Source organism: Podarcis raffonei, chromosome 6 (assembly GCF_027172205.1).
Source record: "Podarcis raffonei isolate rPodRaf1 chromosome 6, rPodRaf1.pri, whole genome shotgun sequence".
Classification (NCBI taxonomy): domain Eukaryota; kingdom Metazoa; phylum Chordata; class Lepidosauria; order Squamata; family Lacertidae; genus Podarcis; species Podarcis raffonei.
The window spans coordinates 18,025,774-18,048,499 of record NC_070607.1 but is presented as its reverse complement, the minus strand read 5'-3'; the positions used below and the strand labels follow the sequence as shown (position 1 = coordinate 18,048,499).

The following is a 22,726-nucleotide window of genomic DNA, read 5'->3' as shown; positions in this document are numbered from 1 at the left end:
ATCTTGTTAGTTCAGACTCCATGAACATACGTGTGAAATTAAGATTCCCCCCCCCCCAATATGCATCACTTTACAGTTGTTTAAATTGAATTGCCTTTGCCATTCTACCACCATTCACTCAGTTTGGAGAGTCCCTTTTGGAGCTTTTCACTGTCTCTTTTTGTTACAATGACCATGAACAATTTAGTATCACCAGCTTCCCTGGCCATTTCACTGCTCACCTCTAACTCTAGATTGTCTATGAGCTAGTTAAAAGGAACAGGTCCCATTACTGATTCTTAGAGACTTCACTTTCTTAATCCCTTCATTCAGAGAACTGTCCATTTCTTCCTTCCTGCTGGTTAACCAATTCCTGGTTCATAAAGGAACTTCACCTCTTATTTCATGACTGCTAAGCTTATTTAGGAGTCTTTGGTGAGATACCTTGTCAAAAGCTTTTTCAAAGTCCAAGTACACGGGGTCAACCAGATCACCACCATTCATATGTGCCTGCTAACACACTCAAAGAACTCTACTAAGTGGGTGAGACAGGATTTGCCCTTACAGCAGCCAGGCTGTTTCTACCTCAGCAAAATTTCTTTTTCTGTATGGTTGCTTATTTTATTTTTCACAATACTTTCCACAAATTTCCCCAGAACAGGCATTAAGCAAGCAGAATAGAAATTAAGCAACTGTAACCTCGTACCTACAGGACCGCCTCTCCTGGTATGCCCTGCAGAGGACCTTAAGGTCCACAAATAACAACACTTTGGAGGTCCCAAGCCACAAGGTGGTTAGATTGGTCTCAACTAGGACCAGGGCCTTTTCAGTACTGGCCCCAACTTGGTGGAACGCTCTGTCACAAGAGACTAGGGCCCTGCAGGACTTGACATCTTTCCGCAGGGCCTGCAAGACAGAGCTGTTCCACCTGGCATTTAGTTTGAACTCAGTCTGACCCTTATGTTTCCCTCCCCTTGTGTTTTCGATTTATGGGCTACTATTAAAATGAGGCTGCATTTTAAATTGTATTTTAACCTGTATTTTAATAAACTGTTTTTTTGTTTGTTTGTTTGTTTGCCCCCCCCCATTATGTTTTATTGTAATTTTATTGATGTTAGCCACCCTGAGCCCAGCTCTGGCCAGGGAGGGCAGGGTATAATATATATATATATATATATATATATATATATATATATATATATATATTATTATTACTTCCAGGCTCTCCCTGGATCCCATTTTAAAAACTGGAGATTCATTGGCTATTTTCCAGACCTCATTATGAAGGCTAATCTGAGGGACAAGTTACATATTGTAGCTAAATGGACAGCAATTTCACATTTGAGTTCCTTGACTACTCTAAGATGGATTTGCCAGTTTGCATTTCATCAATGAGGCCTAGAACTTTGTCTCTCATCAATTGATTGCCAAGAAAACAACTTCTTGTTGTTAGTTTGAGTCTCCTGCTGTAATACGTTCCTCAATATTTTGCTTTCGAAATTACTACCACTGAAAGAAGATGGAGGAAACAGACAGAAGAAGTCCATATTGTGTAGAGCAGACTGCTTTTTAAGCTTAAGTTAATGACTTTTCCAATGTGTGGTCTAAACCAACCCATTTTTCATGATTCTTTAAACTGCTTACTGATACACTTTGGTTCAGGCTTCCACCCTTCTTCATGGCATTGTATATCTCCCGTTTCAAGTCCTTGTGGAGTTGTGAAGCCAGGCTGACAGCGATATGATATTTTGTCATTCAAATTATATCGGTTTTTTCTTTCAGTGAAAAAGCCATTTGGTGGTTCTGCAGGTTGACATATTTCTAATGAGGAAAAGGAACATATTATATACATGAACCCATAAATTATGGTGGGCTTTGTTAGGTAAGAATCAGCTTCTTGTGAAGTCCACTACAATGTTTCATAAATTTCTCAACTGAGATCTAGTCTGGTTAAGCTATGTAGCTCAGGTTTTAGAGAGACTTTAAGGTTCATTCCACAGCCTGTTAGAAGTCCCACCCTTTGAGTGCAAATATTAAACAAGTTCTTCCAGGTTTAGCTCCATCTACCACATGTTTGGTAAGTACCCAGACTGCTTGTGATTGCTTCACCCAGTGAAGAGGAGATGTTCAGAAGAGATAGATGCTGCAAAGGCCTCTTTTCCTCTGCTACTCATTACAAATCAACATGAGATTTGCAAACATGCACATCCTTAAGCTTTCCAATAACTGTGAGAAATCCAAGAAAATAATATAATGTACTGGTTGTTCACAGCAGGACAGGACAGGCTCCAGGTTCTCAGGTTCTATATTGTCAAATTGGATTCCATAAATAACACTTACTTTTTACATTACAACGTGGAGTAGGTGACCAGCCATTTTTGGTGCACACGGCCTTAGCTTGTTGATTTATAGGATCATATCCAACCTCACAAGAATACGAAATTTCATCACCTTCTATGAACTTCTGCCAAATATGGGCATTGAATGTACCATGTGCAAGCAGTCTAGGAACACCACATTTTTCTAAAAGGAAAAAAAGAAGAAGCTTACATCATTGATTGACATATATTTTGGCAAAGACTCTCCTCCTGCAAAGAGGGGAGTGGTTGTGGTCGGGGCCAGACTCCGCCTCAAGCAGGGGGCGTTAGCCCCCTGCCTCCCACTCACCTGCCTGGCGCCCACGCCCGCTGACAGGCACCCAACCAGGTGCCTTCAAGGGGGTGTGTACGGCAGCGCAAATTGCTGCCGCGCCAGCCTCCTGGCCTCTCTCTTCGTTGGACCGCCGCGAGTCACCCACCCTCCACTCCCGTAGAGCTCAGGGTCTCAGCTTTCTTTTGGCCTTGCTATGGACCTTAGGTTGGTCACCCTGGTTGTCCAGGGGGCCTGGTAGGAATTTTTCCATTTGGCATTAGGCTTTTTGGTTTTTCGCCTACCTCGTAGCAATCGTCACAACTTTCATGGTATTGGTGTGTAGGTTAGGCATTGGAATAATGTGTTGTGGTGTGTGGAAGGGCTAAGTGTGGCCATCGCCTATGCCTTCAATTTTGGGTATTCCGTTAAAGGAATCCGGCGGTCGTGTATTCTGTCCGATGCCTGCGTGGCGGGAGGCCATGGCACGACCCTCGGTGACATCAGGGGAGAGCTTATAGTTGGATTAGCATCAACAGGCTCCACCTACTGGTGAATAAACCCCCCTGTTTTAGACTCACCCCTCTCCGAGTGGGTAGAGTCAGATGACGTAATCCAATGCCTAAGCCAATACCTTTTCACTTGCTGTAATCAATAAAGTTGTGGCCTTTTCTTGCCCATTAACCTTATATCACGTGTCCTTGTGTTTTCATTCCACTATGCGGGGATCGGGTCCTCGAACCGCAATTGAAATATTATTTTCAAGATAGATGGTGCATTACTCGAGAGACTTGGTTTAAAGTTTTCCTATATGCTTTTGCAACATATATATGTAGAAAATAGACACACAATGTGATTTATAAAATAGGTCTTTTATGGACCCCTTCATGTGTTGAAATAATCTTTAGGTGTCATAGTGTCACACCACTTTTTTCTCTTTTAACAACCTTTCCTAGCTGCTTAAATATGAATTGATCCGGTTCATATTTGAAGGTGAATCTGTATTTGAACGTGAATGTTATTTGCCTTCGCAAAACAATTCAGAAACCAAAACACAGACATCCTTCGAAATTCTCACTGCTCTGAATTTTGCAATGCAGTTCTCTGTTCAACTGATGTGTACAAAGGTGCATATGCTAGGGTACTGTGTGGATTAAAATACATACATATTTGGAAAGTAGCATACAAAAATGCATTGTGTAGGGGGAAATGGCTTTGCAAAAATGTGTATGTTAGGCAAACTGCCATACAATGTTAGCCAGCATTTACTGACAATTTGTCACTACACACACACCACACACTCAAACCAATAAACTGATGTGGAAATGTGGAGAAATGAACTTAAGATTGGAAAAATTAGAAACCCAAAGAAACTAAAACTAACAGATTTATCCATCACTGACAAGAGGCCCCTGGAAGCGGGGGGACGGGACACATTGTGATGTGTGACATATAGAGAAAAAGAGAGGTGACTCCATAGGTATCGGAGGGCAACCATTTTTCTCTCCATACAATTACCCAGGAAGGGGTGTCACATCATAAAGCACTATGGCCACCAGGTACTTATTACACCAAACTTGAGCAGTTAGATTTTTTGTTAAAGGAAAAAGTGTACCATGGAACCCCTTCAAATACCATTATAACTATTATTTTTTATACTTAAAGAAGAGGCATATATTTAGGATTTTGTCTTAAAATATTACACAGGCATTTGACAGAAGGGACTTACAATGTACTCGTGTGACAATCACAAGGATGAGAGATTAAGATGATCCAACCCACCCCTACGTCCATAGCCACCTGCCCAAATGCCAAGATCTTCCACTGATACAAGGGGGTGGTGATCACACAGAAAGCCTTTCCATCAGCCCCCCCCCCATATTTATGGAACACAATCGCCACTACCAAATGGGTCAACCTGGTACTCAGCTTATTATATTTTTGGTGCCATATGAAGACATTTTCATATTAAATTTTAAAGTTTTCCACTCTGATTACTCACTGTTTAACCACGTTACACATTTTCCTTCCACATCTTTCGGAAGAGGCATATTTTGTCGTTTCCATTTCTCATCAAAGTTGAGAATGCAAGGGAACTGTTAACTTACTGAAGCATTTTGGTTCTGGATCCCAGCCGAATTTGGTGCATGAACTTCTACCCCATGTTTCTCTATTTCTTGGTAGAAAACCATAACTGCAACTATAGTCAACTGTTTGTCCCACCCTTCTTGGAAAATAGTGGTCTTTCCAGCGTTCATAGGCATCAGATAGTTGTCCATTCTCAATCCGAATATAGTCACAGTTCTTTGCTTTGGAGAAGATGAGAAAAAGGTTAAGCCGAACATAAATAAACAGGATGTTCCACTTGCTATTTTCCTTGGACTGGCTGGTTTAATGGAGGATGCACATTTGGCTCAAGTGTATCAGTGTCTGAATATTATCTGGGTTTCCCTCTTTGGTCTGTGTATGAAAACAGAAATAGATGACAGTGGCAGAAGATGCAGGTGGTCCCCAGACCCACGTTTGCTGCCAGGAACAGTCAGAGCTGGGGAAAGACAGTTTGCTGGGGCTTCAAGACCACAGTCTTCTCCAGCCCAGAGATAAGCTTTTGACCCTTAGAACAAGGACATAGGGTAATGGTGCGGGGAACTCCAATATTTTAGCAAGCATTGAAATCAAATCTTTGCAAAAAGCTTGAGCCTATGCAGACATTCAGTCGGATGTGCCTGCATCCCTATTTCTGTATACCTGAAGGAGCGTCTCCACCCCCATCGTTCAGCCCGGACACTGAGATCCAGCTCCGAGGGCCTTCTGGTGGTTCCCTCATTGTGAGAAGTAAGGTTACAGGGAAGCAGACAGAAGGTCTTCTCAGTAGTGGCGCCCACCCTGTGGAACACCCTCCCTTCAGATGTGAAGGAAATAAGTAGCTATCCTATCTTTAAAAGACAAACTTCAGGGAAGTTTTTAATATTTAACGCTGTATTGTTTTTAATACTTGATTGGGAGCCACCCAGAGTGGCTGGAGAAACTCAGCCAGATGGGCGGGGTGTAAATAATAAATTATTATCATTATTTCGTCCGATATGTTTGTGAATGATGGCAATAAAACTTTGTACTTGGGAACAGCATTTCAGTGGGCAAAAATCTGAGCCCTTACTCTGACTGTGAATAACCCAGCCTCCATCCAAGGGACCCCATGTGCCTCCATGCACAGCCCCTCACCTCTAGTAATAGAGCAATAGGTAGAGGTTCTTGGCTCTTCCTTCACACACACCTCAACTATCATCGTGATGGGCATATAATTCATAAACTACAAAGTTGGATGCATTGAATGCTAGTTGTTCATGTTTTGAAACTGCAAAGAGAAGGCTACTTACGAATACATATCGGAGGAGGAGACCACCCCGTCTCTGTACACATGGAAGGGGATTGGCGGTTCTGAAGCTGATAGCCAGACTCACACTGTGTTTCGATTGTGTCTTGATAGTCATAATGACTCTGCTTAGGATGGAAGTCGCCATTTTCTACTTGGGGTGGGGAGCAGACAATTTCTATGGAGGAATACAAGGAGGACACTTGGTCAACAACAGATCAAGCAACAAACTCTTTCCCTGGCTAGATATAATTCAGTACATCAGTATGAGAATGTATTTATTATTTGTTAAAAACAAACTTCAAAGTGATTTATGAAATATTAATAAATTTTTCAATAAGATAGAAAAGCAATAATTTCAAAGACCAAAGTCTTAATAAGGAAAGGGGAAAATTTATATCTTAAAAACCATTGTAAACACCTAAAATTGTTAGTCAGGTTGGAATAACACTTGCAGTTTAATGGTGAATTTTGGACATAATGGAGATGCAAAAGATCTGGATAATTATAAAAGATGCAGGAAGAAAGGACTAGCAATAGGACCCACAAAGGAGATGAGGGAAGTCCAGGAGATTCTATGGAATCTTGTTTCTATATTGTATGTTGATATGCTATTGTAAAATTTAATTTGAAAAACCCAAATAAATTTACAAAAAAAGAAAGTAAACAATAATAATAATAACTTTCAAAAAGATAAAATAACAGTAGAATAAGAACAGATTAAAATTCACATCTAAACACCTTAGCAAAAGATTGCAAAACCAGAATCAGCGGAACTTGCTAAAGAAAATTTACTTGATTAGCAATATGTATTTTGTTGAAAAGGAACAAAAGTTGAAATGGAACAAAAGCACATGTATTCTGTTCTTGGATCACCGAATTATTAGTCCCTTTAAAATAATATAGGCACAGTGCTGCAACATGCCACTGCCATTCTAGATGTTCCTCTCTTCCCTTTCTGCTGTCATAGATCTTTTTTGTGAACCACCCTGAAACCTCTGGATTATTGGGTGGTATAATAATAATAATAATAATAATAATAATAATAATAAGTGCCTTTCCGGACACCACTGTGGAAGCATTCCCTCCTATATGCAAGATGTAAGTGAGGAATAAATAAATACCGGTATAAAACACAAAATGGCATAGTTTTAAAGGTGTAAAAATCATTGTCCCGACTCAACAAGGACAACGTTCTGATCTATTTTAAATTATCTAATCCAATCCACTTGACTAAAATTGCAGTCTTGTGCACAATTCCCTCAGAGAGCTGTGCAACAGAGTGGGCTTACTTCAAAGTAAGCATGCACAGGGTTACACTGAAACAACGACCGCTCTAGGAACTGGAAACATACAAACCTATGCACGCAATTCTTGAACTCCACCCATTCCGAGTGCATGTAGCATCCGATCTCTCAGCATGCTTGTACCCATTAGAACATGAGAAGTGCACTCGGTCCCCCTCTTTGTAAAGTTTCTTTGGGTTTAGTATATATCCATGATCAATGTTTTCTTCTTGGCAAGTAATTTCTATTGCAAAATGCAAACAAAATTTCCATATTAGGAAACGAGGTGTTAACTTGTAACAAAAAGAAATGTAATTCAATGTTTCTAAAAAGTTTCTTCCATGAACAATTTACTGTATTCCCATTTCTAAGGTGCCAGAACTCAGAAGGAGTCACGTAATCATGCATGAGAGCAGGATAAATGCAGAACTGAAGTCATAATTCTCATTCAGGAGTGAACTAGATTCAAGTCCAGTGACATAAAATATTCTCAACAGCTTCCATATGTTTCCTAGGTGTTGAAAGAATCTTTAGGAGTCACAGTGTCACACCACTTTTTTTTCTTTTAACAACCTTTTCCTAGCGGCTTAAATATGAATTGATCCGATTCATATTTGAAGGTGAATCTGTATTTGAACATGAATGTTATTTGCCTTCGCAAAAAAATACAGAAACCAAAACACAGACATCCTTCGAAATTCTCACTGCTCTGAATTTTGCAATGCAGTTCTCTGGCCAACTGATGTGTAGAAAGGTGCATATGCTAGGGTACTGTTTGGATTAAAATACATACATATTTGGAAAATAGCATACAAAAATGCATTGTGTAGGGGGAAATGGCTTTGCAAAAATGTGTATGTTAGGCAAATTGCCATACAATATTAGCCAACATTTGCTGACGATTTGTCACTATATATATATATATATATATATATATATATATATATATATATATTCACTCTCTCTCTCACACACACAGAGAGAGAGAGAGAGAGAGTGAGTTGTGGCTGGCTGGCTGGCTGGTGTGGGTGGTTTGGCACTGCTCACCTGGGCTACCCAACATTGTACATTGCTGCCAACTACCAAGAGTGGGGGGCAAGGCAGTGGGGAGTTGTGACACAGGTGCAGTGGCAGAGTCAATTCAGCACTGTCACTGCCACTGCACTGTGCTGAGCTCCTCACTGCCTTGACCTTCCCCTTTCTCTAACTGGCAGTGATGCCAGGAGAGTAATGCTCCCCTACCGGCCACTGCAACAAGGGTTACTGCCTCCCTATCATGCTGAGCATTTCCCTTGAGCATCTTGACTCGTTTACTCAAAAAGTGAATGCCTATGTCATAGAAGCGCAATGAAGGAAGTGAGCTGTGGTGACCTTGCCTCTCCTCCCTTGCTGGAATTGTGCTTGGCCTCATTGCCTAAGGATTCTGGATGCGTGAAAATGCCTTGCTCTACACTGGATTGCTTCTGTGCCTGGCCACAATCCAATATTTGGCCATTCATTAGCCCTGGTGAGAACAAAAATGGCCTTTCCCAAAACACTGTCTCTACAAGCTGGCATCTGGAAAGGCTAGTTGCCCAGGTTTGAACATGATACTCTGGATGGCAGAATCTATCCAATTTGCACAAAGTACTCATCTCTTACCTTTTCACTCAGCACCAATGGCTGAGAACAATGTGCTCAAGCAGCTTCTTAAACTACCTGTGACAGGAAGCTAAAAATACCCTACAGTACCTCATTTTTGTAGATGGCTTGCCTGTTGTGTCAAGTAACATCCCCCCACCTTTTAAGGAAATAAAGCATTTAAGAGCATCCCCGTTGTTCAATCTTCATTCAGTCTTTATGGGACCTCATCAAAATTGCTCCAGCCCAGTTCAGCTTTCCCCTCACCTCTTTCTCTACCTTTTACCCTTGCCTCTCCTCCATCTTTGTCATTTACTTCCATTCTAGTCAGGTACCTAGAGAGGACAGGAAGCCTCACACCTCCCCTTTAAAGCTATTTTTCAATGAACTGAGAAGGTTCAGGAGAATCCAAGCTGCTTGCTTTGGGAATCACACCATGTCGGGCTCAAAGGAACCTATGCATGTACAAAATCCCTTTAATTTACATGTCAGGGTTGTTCCATGAAATCTAGGCCTCTATTACAGTGTGCCAGATTCCTAGCAACCTCTTCTTGCTTTATAACATGACAGTAGCTTTCCCCACCTCCCTCCCTTTCTCTCCAGGCTCCGCTCTGTGGTCATAGTTATAGGCAGTTGCACATTTACTGCTTATTCTTCTGTGATAAATATGTACAATCCTTGGTTTTGTACCTATACTGCTGATCTCCCCCTGTTACTGTAAAAAAGAAAGTGTCCCCATGGTGAACCATCTTCTGACCCCCAAGTATCACAAGACATGCTTCCATTGATGGCACATGTACACATGAACATCACATGTGATAAGGCACACATGTTAACACACCATCAATAAATTCAAAGACTCATTAAATCATTGATTTAGTTAGGTAAAGCTAATGGGAACTGCAGACCCTATTTCCCAGGGATGTTCCTATTTTCCAGGGATGTCCCTGATTTAGAGAAGCTGTCCTGGTGTATGAGTTGATCCTGGAATGTCCCACTTTTCCATTTTTGTTGTTGTTTAGTCATTTACTTGTGTCCGACTCTTCGTGACCCCATGGACCAGAGCACGCCAGGCACTCCTGTTTTCCACTGCCTCCCGCAGTTTGGTCAGACTCATGTTTGTAGCTTCGAGAACACTGTCCAACCATCTCATCCTCTGTCGTCCCCTTCTCCTTGTGCCCTCAATCTTTCCCAACATCAGGGTCTTTTCCAGGGAGTCTTCTCTTCTCATGAGGTGGCCAAAGTATTGGAGCCTCAGCTTCACAATCTGTCCTTCCAGTTAGCAGTCAGGGCTGATTTCCTTAAGAATGGATGCATTTGATCTTCTTGCAGTCCATGGGACTCTCAAGAGTCTCCTCCAGCACCATAATTCAAAAGCATCAATTCTTCGGCGATCAGCCTTCTTTATGGTCCAGCTCTCACTTCCATACATCACTACTGGGAAAACCATGGCTTTAACTATACGGACCTTTGTTGGCACTTTTCCTTAGGATGTCCTTATTTTCATCAGAGAAATGTTGGAGGGTATGGAGTTATCTGACCCCCGAGCCATCTTTAGGTAATTCTGTATAGTTTTAAAAATGTTATTATGTTTTTATATATGTTGGAAGCTGCCCAGCATGTCTGGGGCAACCCAATTAGATATGTGGGGTATAAATAGTAAAATTAACATTATGCAATGGAACATCCCTATTTTCATCAGAGAAATGTTGGAGGGTATGGAATTGATGGATCTAATTTTAAATGAACAGCCCTATTATTTTATACAAACTCTCTGGTGATAATTTTTGGCATGCAAAAGGGGCTTTAAGCCCTGAGCTTTGACATATCTTCTGCTGCTTTTGATTGTTTGTTTTATCCCCTCCTCCCAACTAACCTACACATCTTGGTACATCGTCACTCCAGTTTCCATGCGCTGTGCAAAAGATTTGTTCAGACCCCTGGATTTTGAAACTTCCGGAGCATTCAAACCGTAACACCTGGCCAAACAGAAATTCCTGGTCTAAGTCTTGTACTCCAGTCATAAGGATTCTTCCATTTTCTGGTGCTTTTACTGGGAAACACTTCGTCACTATAAAACAAATAACAACGTCATGCAAAGTTTAGCAATATATATTTTTGAAGGTGATCAAGAAAAACAGCAGCAAATGAGTAGCATAATTACTACAACCATAATACAGTTGTACCTTGGAAGTCAAATGGGATCCATTCCGGAAGGCCATTCAACTTCCAAAACATTCTAAACCAAATTGCAGCTTCTGATTGGCTGCAGGAAGTTCCTGCAGCCAATCAGAAGCCCCGGAAGCCCCATCAGACATTCAGGTTCCAAAAGAACGTTCGCAAACTGGAACAAATACTTCCGGGTTTGTGGTGCTCAGAAGTGTTCCAGGGCATTTGGGATCCAAGGTACGAATGTACTCAACAGAAGACATTCAAATGTACTATTTATCAACCAAAGAGGAATGCAGAAAATGCAATTCCCCCATCATTTTCGGATTATTTCTGTCTGTCTCTCTCCACTGTGTTGGGAGAGGCATCTATCCCTTGGCACACAGGAAACAGGAAGCCTGGCCCAGACTGAATTATTGAGCAGATCTATCAAAATTAAACCTGGCTGTGTGTGGATTTAATACACACAAGATTGTCTGTTCAGCTTTTCTTATCTTTGCCATTGGCCATAACATACAATCTATAGCCTAAAGCGTTGGCTATCACAGCAGCCAAACATTCCTTTTAGAACCAGTAAATCTTCAATATCTACAGTATGAATCGCTAGCTATATCAATGTTTCCATTAGCAAAGAAGAAACTATTCCTCCACAAAAAAGTAGACCAATATTAATAGATTCTCACAATTTGGGAATGAGACACAGCGGTGACTGCGCTGTTTTGTGATATATGGTTTATTTACACATACATAGAACCTTAGTCTATGATGGAGGGATTCACAGCATCAGCACCCAAATGGATCTTGCGTCTCCCGTAGACACAACTTTGGATTCAAACAGGCATCAAATATTGTGCTCTGCCTCCTGCTCTTCTGCTTCTCTGTCACATAACACCTAACTCTAACCTTTCTAACCTAAGCTCTGTGGCTTTATCTTTTGAGGGAGAGGCCCCAACCATTTGCCATCTCACAATGAGTTCCTTTGACCTTTGTTGTCTTAATGGCCCATCTCAACACAGGAGGCTAGCTGAATTTAACTAGCTTTTAACACTTGCTGATTCCAGGGGATTAGAAGTGCCTAGCATACAGCCTAATACACATGGGTCTGGAACCCAGTTTTAACATTCCAAGCCTTCATTGAATTCTAACACTTGCTCAGCCTGGAGATTAGGGTGGTCTGGCACCAACAAACTTATAACACTATGGAATCCTGGGAGCTGTGCGAACAAAAGAGAAATGCTTCTTGCTTCAAGTAAAACAATTAAAGGACAAAGGCTCAGATTCAGTCCCCGCACACACATAGAAAGAACTTCCAGATATACACAGAGGGTTGCAGCACCCTGGAAATCTCCTCTGAGTTCCCCAGCCTTCAAAACAAAGGAGAAAGGGAATAAAAGATAATTGGTGGAAGCTACCTTATAGAATCTTAGAAAATTCCAATGTACTCTGAATTTCAGTCAAGATCTCTGAAGGTCCACTTACCTTCACAATGAGGGACATCGTTGCTCCATCCATCTGCACGACAGTCACGGTAATTTGTATGACTGAGCATCTTGTACCTGGAAGATTTTTTTTAAATAAACTGAAACTTTTTAAAACTATAGAATTACTGAAACTTTTTAAAACTATAGAATTCTGTAATATTACTTTGAAACATGATGAAGCTTCTGGAAAAGAAAGAGTGTTTTCTAGTTGTTTCTAGGGATGACACGAATATTCAGGAACTCCTGCAGCGTGCATACCAGGCAAAGTTGACAAAAATAACTTGCAGCTACTTGTTTTCTTCTGAGTGAAATACCTTGCGGTGAAATGGGTGCCTTAGCCCAAGAGCAGTCAGGCACCACAGCACTACCCAAGTACAACCACCCATTTAAGCATATAATATACAACTGATGTTCTATTTTTTAAAAAAAATGAGTTTTTTTAAATCAGTAGAGTTTTTAATCATAAAGCAGCTGTCCTAAAATTACTACCATGATTAATTATCTGAAGGGGGGGGAGAGACTTACCCATCATCACATCGATACACAACGCGAGCACCAAAGACAAATTCATTTTCATTAACAATATCAAAAGAGCCAGACTGAATATCTCCAGGATGTCCGCATGGCTTTTCTGGAAATTAAAAAAAGTGAGATAACACTTCTGGTTAGAAAAACATGGCATTTGAGAACCATGCAATGTTAGGAGGAATATATGAGATTGTGAAGAACAGCCTTGCATCTCCTTGTCTCTCCATGAAGAAATAGAAGGCATGCAACATCATTGAGCTCAAAATTCCCACACTCCTGCTCTGATTCACCAGGTGCCTCTCGTAGAAAGATTGGGGTGGAAGTCTTAAGTTGCTTCAAGCACCTTCTTTTAGAAGTCATAACCAGGGAGATACGGAGCTGTTTGTGGTGGCAAACAACTTTTCTTCATAACATTGTATTTGGCCCTCAGCTTCCGTGTGTGTCCGTGTTTGTGTGTGCAATGATTCTTCAACATCAACTTTGTTGGACTGGTCATGTTGTGCAGATACATGAATATCATCTTACAAAGCAACTACTCTATTCCAAACTTAAAAATGGAAAGCATAATGCTGGTGGTCAACAAAAGAGGTTCAAAGACTCTCTCAAGGCAAATCTTTAAAAATGTAGTATAAACACCGACAGCTGGGAAACACTGGCCTGCAAGCGCTCCAATTGGAGAACAGCCTTTACCAAAGGTGTCATGGGCTTTGAAGACGCTCGAATTCAGGACAAAAGGAAGAAACATGCTAAGAGGAAGGCACACTTGGCAAACCCTCACCATGATCAACTCCCACCCAGAAACCTATGTCCCCACTGTGGAAGGATGTGTGGATCCAGAATTGGCCTCCACAGTCACGTACGGACTCACTTTTAAAACCGTGTTTATGGAAGACAATCTTACTTGGCTATGAGTGATCACCAAAGAAGAAGGAGAAGAGAAGTAGTGTAGGCAGTATTCAGCTTTCAGTTAAAAAGGAAAATGATAATATTTATCCACCTCTCTGAGTGGAAACAAATAATGGAATCCAAATGTCAAACAAAAAAAGGAGATAGTGCCTACAAACTGAAATAGAACCTTGTCGTCTCTGTTAGAATGCTTTTAAAAAATGAGTCATCCCAATGATTATCACAAAGAGGAAAAAATTAACTGCTCAAAATATTTCAATTGCCTGTGATTCTGAATTTTGCAAAGTTATGCTTTTACTTACTTCTGCATTCCACACGTGGTACAGATTGCACCCATTCTCCATCATTACACTGAAATCTAAGGCGCCCAAGTTTTATATATCCAGGCCGGCAGTTGTAGATTACTTCTTCCCCATGGGAATAGGATGGTTTGCCTGGTAATTTTGCAAGTTCTTCACGGTCTCTTCTTGGGGGTGGTCCACAGTCATTTCCACCTAGATACAAGAGAGGGGGGGGAAGCATCAATCAAGTATGACTTCCAGGTCCTGTACACTAACATTTAAAGTATCTAAAGAAAAAAGAGCAAGAACTGAGGATTCCAATGAATCAAGTAATAAAAACACTGGCTTCGTAACTGTGATTGCTATCTAACCTCCCTTCATTGTACTATAAATCAGGTTTGAGCAGAAAGTACGCTGCTGTCCATCAGTGGAAAGTGTTCAGAATACCCCGTTGCTGGGATTCTCACAAAATACTGGTCTTATCCGGCAACACACTAATTCAGCACTGACACTAATCACTTGAATACCTGACCCGGGAAGGTGATAGTAATAATGGGCTAATATTGATCAAGATAATTTGAGTCTAAATAGGTTTTTCCAGGAGTGTTCTTCAGGGATGTTTAGTGAAGAATTAAGTTTCTTAGACCTACACCCCACCCAGTTAGATGCAATGCAATAAAGTAAAGGACCCCTGACAGTTAAGTCCAGTCGTGAACGACTCTGGGGTTGCAGTGCTCATCTCGCTTTACTGGCCAAGGGAGCCAATGTTTGTCTGCAGACAGTTTTTCCAGGTCATGTGGCCAGCATGACTAAGCTGCTTCTGGCAAAACCAGAGCAGCGCACGGCTGGGATTAACATGTGAAACAGATTGCAGAAAGGCTGTTAGATATCTTGAGTGGTGTTCAACTGAAGAGCTGCTGTTAATGGCTGTGACATCAAGAGATGTGGATGTTTCTTCATCAGATTTAAGCCATTAAATTAGGTTAGTTAACTTGTTTTGTTTTATGCAATATTGTTTCATTGAAGCAATCCTTTGCATTGTTTTACACAATGTTGTACAGATTGATCTTTTTTATTATTGATGTTAGTATTATTTCTAATTGTTTCTCTTTATCTGTTTTGAATGGTTATTGTTCATCTGATATGTTGTAAGCCATTTGGGGCACAATTTTGTGGAAATGTGTCACAGAAAGAAGGAGAAATAGTAATAGAAGAATGATTAAAAGCTTTAAATTCAGGTTAGAGGTATTACTTTTAGAAGCCTGAAACTTTCCCTCTAAACTCTATATAAAAGTAATCAAGAACTGAGATAACACCGACAAGTACATTTTGGTTTTTTTTGGATTCAAGTTTCAAGTTCAATACATTCTCTTTAATGACTTGATGAATAGTGAACTTTATGGAATTGATACATTAGTGAATTAACATTTGGTTAATGATGACAGGTGGAAGGAGGAGGTCTGTGCTCATGAAGCGATAGTAGTGTTATTTTAAAGGGAGTGGCCCATGTACAACCAGGCAGTTGTTGGCATCCATCTGTTTCAAGAGACAATGGAGTCTGCTTCTGGGGGGTGAAGTCAGACTGCTACTTTAGCAGCTCTGAAGTAACCTCTGTGGTGTGCAAGCCTGGGCTGCTGAGACGACAAGCCATGCTGATGTGGTCCAAAGGAAAACAAAGCAATACGTTTGGCACCACCTTGGCTGCAGGAGTTGCCAGAAGGAGGTGTACAAGGTGCCATTCAACCATCTTAGGGACTCTATTCCAGATTTGCGTAGTGTTTACTGCTTAGCCTTTTCCTCTCCTGAAGATATCCCACAAGGCAGCGGAGCTTCAGGAGAAGAAACTTCCTTCTCCTAGACCAGTGGTTCTTAACCTGTGGGTCCCCAGATGTTGTTGTGTTGGACTACAACTCCCATCCCTGAGCTCTGGCCTTGCTAGCTAGGGATGATGGGAGTTGTAGTCCAACAACATCTGGGGACCCACAGGTTGAGAATCACTGTCCTAGACAAACTTCATTGCCCCTCACTTCTTTCTACAGCACGTGCAGAAATCACCTTCATGACCATTGGACCCACTGTTGGCCTCATCCACTCAATCCATTAGAGCTTGTCTTATTTTAGGAGCCACAGGTGAGAGCTGAGTGCAGGGTGAAACCAACTATGGTCAAACTACCCCAGAACAGGCACGATTGTCCCCTACTAGAGGTACTCTTCCTCCCCTAACATCCCATACAAAACCAGACTAGTGCAAGGCAATTCAGATTGCTCTGCCAATCAATTAACTGAACGGCGTGATCCTACACAAGGCTACGTGAGCTCTGTGGTTTAGGAATGAGACTGATTCATCTGACTTAATACTACATTTGTAGTCACTGGAGCATAGCCTCAGACTATTATTGAAAAAAGATTCAGCTCTTTCTTTTTCAAGTGTGCAGTTGCATTTTATATAGTGCTTTTGCTCCCACTAGAGGGTGCAGTCATACTATCCAAAGGATGCACTGTCTGATTAAAGACTATGAAAGACCCATTCAAACTTGTTTTCTTCTACTTATTTTTCAAGATTTGTTTCTTTTGTTTGATATGCAGATACACTACTGTATCAACCTTCTCTGTAAAAAACAACAAACTCCAACTTTTTCATGATTTGAGAATCATGCGAGTAATTATTTTTTGCAAATTGTCCTGGCCGATAGCATAATCATCACCATTTTGCTTCTGACCTCACTATTTACAGGTCCACCTCTCCCCAACAAACCATGCAACTCAATGACACCTCATGAATTTGATAGACTTCAGTCTGCAAAGGTATATGACATTATAAATGCTATACTGTGACTTCAAGGAGGAATGGGAACTTTACACAAATTATTTAAAAACACAACAAAATGAACTGGACTCCTTGGCGGGTTTTGAATAAACATACACAAATTTACTGTTGATAACATGAAGGACAGATATGTAAGGATATATATAATTTTATAATACGCAAAGAAACTATGTGCAGCAAAATAGGGAGAGGAGCTGAGGAAAGTCCATGGTGAGGAGGGAGGGGGGGAAGGGGAAAATTATGTAGAGAATGTGGAAATTGAGCAGTAAAAATAATAATAATAAACACTATACTTTAAGTTAGAGTCATAGAATAGTAGAGATGGAAGGGACTCTGAAGATCATATGGTCCAACCCTCTGCAATGCCAGAATATGCAGCTGTCCCATATGGGGACCGAACCTGCAACCTTGGTGTGACCAACACCATGCTCTTACCAACTGAGCTATCCAGTCACCAGAAGACTCTTTGCTGTTTTTGCTGCAAGAGACTAACACCGCTACACCTCCGGGCACGATCTGAGAATGCCCAAATTCCATTCTGCAGGCAATCAATAGCGTTTAAAGTGCAAGGCAGATGGGAATCTTCTCTATGGGGCTGTTTGCACGAATGCATTGTATCCAACAGCAGCCAGTGATATCCCACTGAAAGCTCACAAGCAGCATGTGAAGGAATGCGTTGTGTAGGGGAGGAACCTGTGGATCCCCCAAAGACCTACTGCGACCAACTGGCTGCACACTTGGAGGATTAAGTCACTCAGCTTTGGAGTGATCTTGACTCTGCACTTGCTGAAGCTCCGGTTGAAATATCATATTGGCCCGAATATAAGCCACACTTTTTGTTTCCAAATTCCGACTGTGAAAAGTTAAAGTGTGGCTTATATTCGGAACTGAGTGCGCCTGCCTCCTGGCACTGCCACCCTGAAGCGGGTCTTATATTCGGGCCAATACAGTATGCAGTGCTGTTATCGAGGATGCTTTGCAGGGTCAGTTTCACCTTATGCAATCAGCTGATGTAGTCAAGGCAATGTGTCCGACCACGTGCCCCCTAGACCCCTGTCCATAGAACCATAGAACTGTAGAGTTTGAAGGGACCCCAGAGTCATCTAGTCTAATCCCCTGCAATGCAGTTGGCCCATCATCATCATCATTTTTAATTTGTATACTGTCTTTCTATCTTACAATACTCAAGGCGGTTTACAAGCTGAAGAAACAAAAAATGTGCATCTTATAACAATCTAATGCAATACAAAAATGTGATAATAAAACAACTTTAAAATAGCCAACCTACATCAAAAAAGTAACATTCAACAATCTTTAGAATAGTATAAAAATAAGAATATCAACATATAAAAGTTAAGCAGAAATCCACTCAGCAGTTACAATAAATATCTAAACTATAATCAATAAAACAGTGGCAAGCCACACTACATAAAATAATACAATACACATTGAGAAGCAGAGACTAGAGGGTAGAGCAAGGCAAGTGGAAGGAGGCCTTGACTGATGGAGTCTCTCCCCTCCATCTCCATATGGGGATCAAACCTGCAACCTTGAGTTATCAGCACCATGCTCTAATCAGCTGAGCTAAATCTAGCAAAGGGAGGAGGATTGGCCAGGTGTGGTTAACATTTCACTACACGAGGGGGTGGTCCCTGCTGCATTGAAAGAGTCAGTGGTGCAACCACTCTTCAAGAAGCTGGGCTGTGGATCCTTTGGATTGGAACAGCTATCAACCAACTGCCACAAGCCCCTTTTAGGGCTGGGAGTGGAGAGGACCTTTGTGGGGCAGCCCCAAGCATTCTTGGAGGACACAGATTATTTAGATCCATTCCAATCTGGGTTCAGACCTGGCCACCGTTTCGGTCAAACTGATGAATGACCTTTTGCAGAGAGTGGGACAAGGGGATTATGATCTTGTTCCAGCTTCTGGATCAGTCATCCGTGTTTGAGACCATAGACCATGACATCCTCTTGAACCAACTCTGGGGAATGGGAATTGGGGTATGACAGTGCTTCCAATACTACCTTTAGGACCAAGTCTAGAGTGTAGCATAGCTTTTGGGCCCCTGGTGGCTACTTTATGGGGTGCCGCAGGGGATATTATTATTATTATTATTATTTATTACTTATATGGCTCCCAACAGATTATTAAAAACACAATAGCACATCAAACATAAAAAACTTCCCTAAGCAGGACTTCCTTCAGATGTCTTCTAAAAGTCAGATAGTTGTTTATTTCCTTGATATCTGAAGGGAGGGCGTTCCACAGGGAGGGTGCCACCACTGAGAAGGCCCTCTGCTTGGTTCCCTGTGACCTCACATCTCGCAGTGAGGGAACCGCCAGAAGGCCCTCAGCGCTGGACCTCAGTGTCTGGGCTGAACGATGGCGGTGGAGACACCCCTTCAGGTATACTGGGCCAAGGCTATTTAGGGCTTTAAAGGTCAGCACCAACACTTTGAATTGTGCTCGGAACCGTACTGGGAGCCAATGTGGGTCTTTCAGGACTGGTGTTATATGGAACTATTAAGTTCCAGTGCTATTTAATATCTACATGAAGCCATTGGGAGCAGTCATTAGGAGTTTTGGGGTTAGATGCCCTCCGTATGCAGATGCCACTCAGTTCTATTTCTCCATAACATCTGAATCAGGAGAGGCTGCAAAGTCCCTGGACCACTGCCAGGACGCAGTGGTGAAATGGATGCGGGAAAACAAGCTGAGCTTGAATCCTGGCACTGTGGGTGAGTCGTTCCTATGTCTGAGAAATTGGTCAGTTGCCTACCTTGGATGGGGTCACACTCCCCGTGAAGGGACTTGCAGTTTGTGGGGGGTGCTTCGGCATCCAGTTCTGCTACTGGAGGCTCAAGTAGCCTCGGGGGCTAGAAATGCCTTTCTACCAACTGCATATGGTTCGACAGCTCTCTTCCACTCCCCTCAGGGCAAACACTTTCGTTTCCTACAGCAGCTCTTAAGAGCTAAAGGGAGTGGGCTTCGGGGCATGTACACATGAGAAGTGTTCCCATACTTGCACCACAGCCTTAATGATGTGATAGCAGGGGAGTAGTGGAGAGAAGGAAGAGGCAATTTTATACAGTGACATACAGAGAGAGAGAGAGAGAGAGAGAGAGAGAGAGAGAGCGCTAGTTTACTGGGCCTCATAGGCTCACATTATAATTTAGAGCCCTGTACAAATTGTCTCTTGGAATTCTCCACTTCACTTGTGGCTGAAGAAGACGGAAGGGCCACTTCAGCAAATTTCATCACAGGGAGAAGACATTTTCCAACAGGAGTCAGCTCTAATAGGAGTGAGACTCACTGTTAGCAGTAGCACAATGTTTTCCTTCCTTTCTATCTTAGGCTTCTCATTGTGGTCACTTTAAACCACAGAGGTGCAGGTTAATTCTGTGCCCAGGGCGGCTGTCTACCAGCTCCACCTGGTACACAAGCTAAGACCCTACCTGCCCGCGGACTGTCTCGCCAGAGTGGTGTATGCTCTAGTTATCTCCCGCTTGGACTACTGCAACACACTCTACTTGGGGCTACCTTTGAAGGTGACCCAGAAACTGCAATTAATCCAGAATGCGGCAGCTAGACTGGTGACTGGGAGTGGCCGATGGGACCACATAACACCGGTCCTGAGAGATCTGCATTGGCTCCCAGTACGTTTCCGAGCACAATTCAAAGTGTTGGTACTGACCTATAAAGCCCTAAACGGCCTCGGTCCTGTATACCTGAAGGAGCGTCTCCACCCCCATCATTCAGCCCGGACACTGAGATCCAGCGCCGAGGGCCTTCTGGCGGTTCCCTCATTGCGAGAAGTGAGGTTACAGGGAACCAGACAGAGGGCCTTCTCGGTAGTGGCACCCGCCCTGTGGAATGCCCTCCCTTCAGATGTGAAGGAAATAAGCAGCTATCCTATCTTTAAAAGACATCTGAAGGCAGCCCTGTTCAGGGAAGTTTTTAATATTTAATGCTGTACTGTTTTTAACATTTGATTGGGAGCCGCCCAGAGTGGCTGGGGAAACTCAGCCAGATGGGCGGGGTATAAATAATAAATTATTATTATTAAACAGGAGCAGAGGCAATGGTGTCAACAACCCACCCACTATTTTTGCCTTCTCCAAAATGCCCAGTGCCACGCCAGAGCTTTGGGTGGAGGGAGGTGTGAAAGTTGCAACAAAAATAGGGTGAAGAATATTCAGAGGAAATTTGGTGGTGGAGGGGCCTTTCTTTTCTGCCAGGAGTTGGGGGGGGTATCTCGGAAATTTCTCTCAGAAAAAAAGTGTCCTAAGGAATTTCAGCTTAGCTCCTGCTAAGTGCTCTTGCATAGCATGCAGCCCTGCTGGCTAATAGCATTAGAAGCATAACAGCCATGGGCTTTCAGCTTCTTTTCAGATTTTAAATGTATGAATTTTGCTTTTCAAAAAGATCCCCAAACATGCATGCCTTCCTTTGCCTTTATATAATGGAAACATTTCAGAACATGTTAGAAAACATTCTGGGTGAAGAATGGTTTTCAAAACAGTTATCAGCAACAACTCTTTGTGATTTGACAGCATGGAAAAGATTGCAGTTCCCGGTTATTTTAATCTAAACAGGAATCCTGATCAACACTGCAGACAAAGAATTCTTATTTCAGAAATAGTCACTTATTTCCCCATTACCACCCACAAGAATATCCGATGAGCAATGGATATAAACGGAAGTCTACAATATTATTTGTTCTATTATACCTGGGAGCACAGCATGAAAAATTGGACTTGAGCACTGACAAAAAGGAGCATAGCCTGACTCTTTCGTAACTAATGATTAACTACATTCTTGCCCAACGTCGACTTCCAATTGAGGTTTGCAGTTCATGGCAATATAAGGGTATTTACAAGGCAAGATCTGAATAATATAGCTGGTGTTGTGTGTGTGTGTGTGTGTGTGTGTGTGAGAGAGAGAGAGAGAGAGAGAGAGAGAGAGAGAGAGAGAGAGGTTGGAGGCAGAGTGCACAAATTAGGAATGGTTCACACATTACAGTTGCCATGGGAATGCTGTCAAAAATGGCTAGCCAGTGATGCTCTCTATTTGGCTCATAAGGTTTCAAGCATTGACTACACAACAGCCACATAATATTTGCAAAAGTGGCCCTCTATGCCCACAGTAACCACATTTGTCTGGCACAGTGTGCTGGCTAATACTGGGCACTATGAAAAAGTAGCAAATGGTTAGTTATTTAATTTATGGTTGTTCCATTTTTCTTCCCAGAGTAGAGGAGCATGTTTATGGGGTTTTTTCTATGTAAGATGCTAAAATAACTTTACTGGCCTTAGGTACTATGGGGAGATGCCATTTTCTGTGGTCCCTCAGGCAATAACTTGAGTGGGCCCCAACTGTGGGGGCAGTGAAAAACCACAGTGTAGTAGGGGGGGTCACATTGTATGATAAATACTTCCAAATGTTAGCGACCAGCTGGAATTTGCTTGCCAAAACAATATTTTTTCTAAGGTTATTCCCCAGCCTAACCATATCCCCTGCTTTGGGACATTCATGTTCATTGCATAGTGCATAATGGCAGCTATGGCATCTGATCAATGTTTTGTACCCATTAAGATAGTTACCAATAAGCCCTAAAATAATTAGTTTGAACATCTCAAGGTGATAC

At 42.0% G+C, this 22,726-nt stretch overlaps 1 protein-coding gene across 2 annotated transcripts in view; it reads right to left on the bottom strand.

Moving 5' to 3' along the window:
* The window catches only part of LOC128415360 (complement factor H-like), a 47,636-nt gene that overhangs the window by 22,384 nt on the left and 2,526 nt on the right, over positions 1-22,726 (bottom strand). For both annotated transcript variants that reach the window (XM_053391465.1, XM_053391463.1), the window contains exons 2-10: positions 14,273-14,464; positions 13,062-13,167; positions 12,535-12,611; positions 10,763-10,957; positions 7,340-7,510; positions 5,985-6,158; positions 4,716-4,916; positions 2,320-2,502; positions 1,624-1,800 (exon numbers count right to left, since the gene is read on the bottom strand). In XM_053391465.1, the coding sequence (XP_053247440.1) occupies positions 1,624-1,800; positions 2,320-2,502; positions 4,716-4,916; positions 5,985-6,158; positions 7,340-7,510; positions 10,763-10,957; positions 12,535-12,611; positions 13,062-13,167; positions 14,273-14,464 (1,476 nt within the window). The remainder of the gene's footprint in view (positions 1-1,623; positions 1,801-2,319; positions 2,503-4,715; positions 4,917-5,984; positions 6,159-7,339; positions 7,511-10,762; positions 10,958-12,534; positions 12,612-13,061; positions 13,168-14,272; positions 14,465-22,726) is intronic.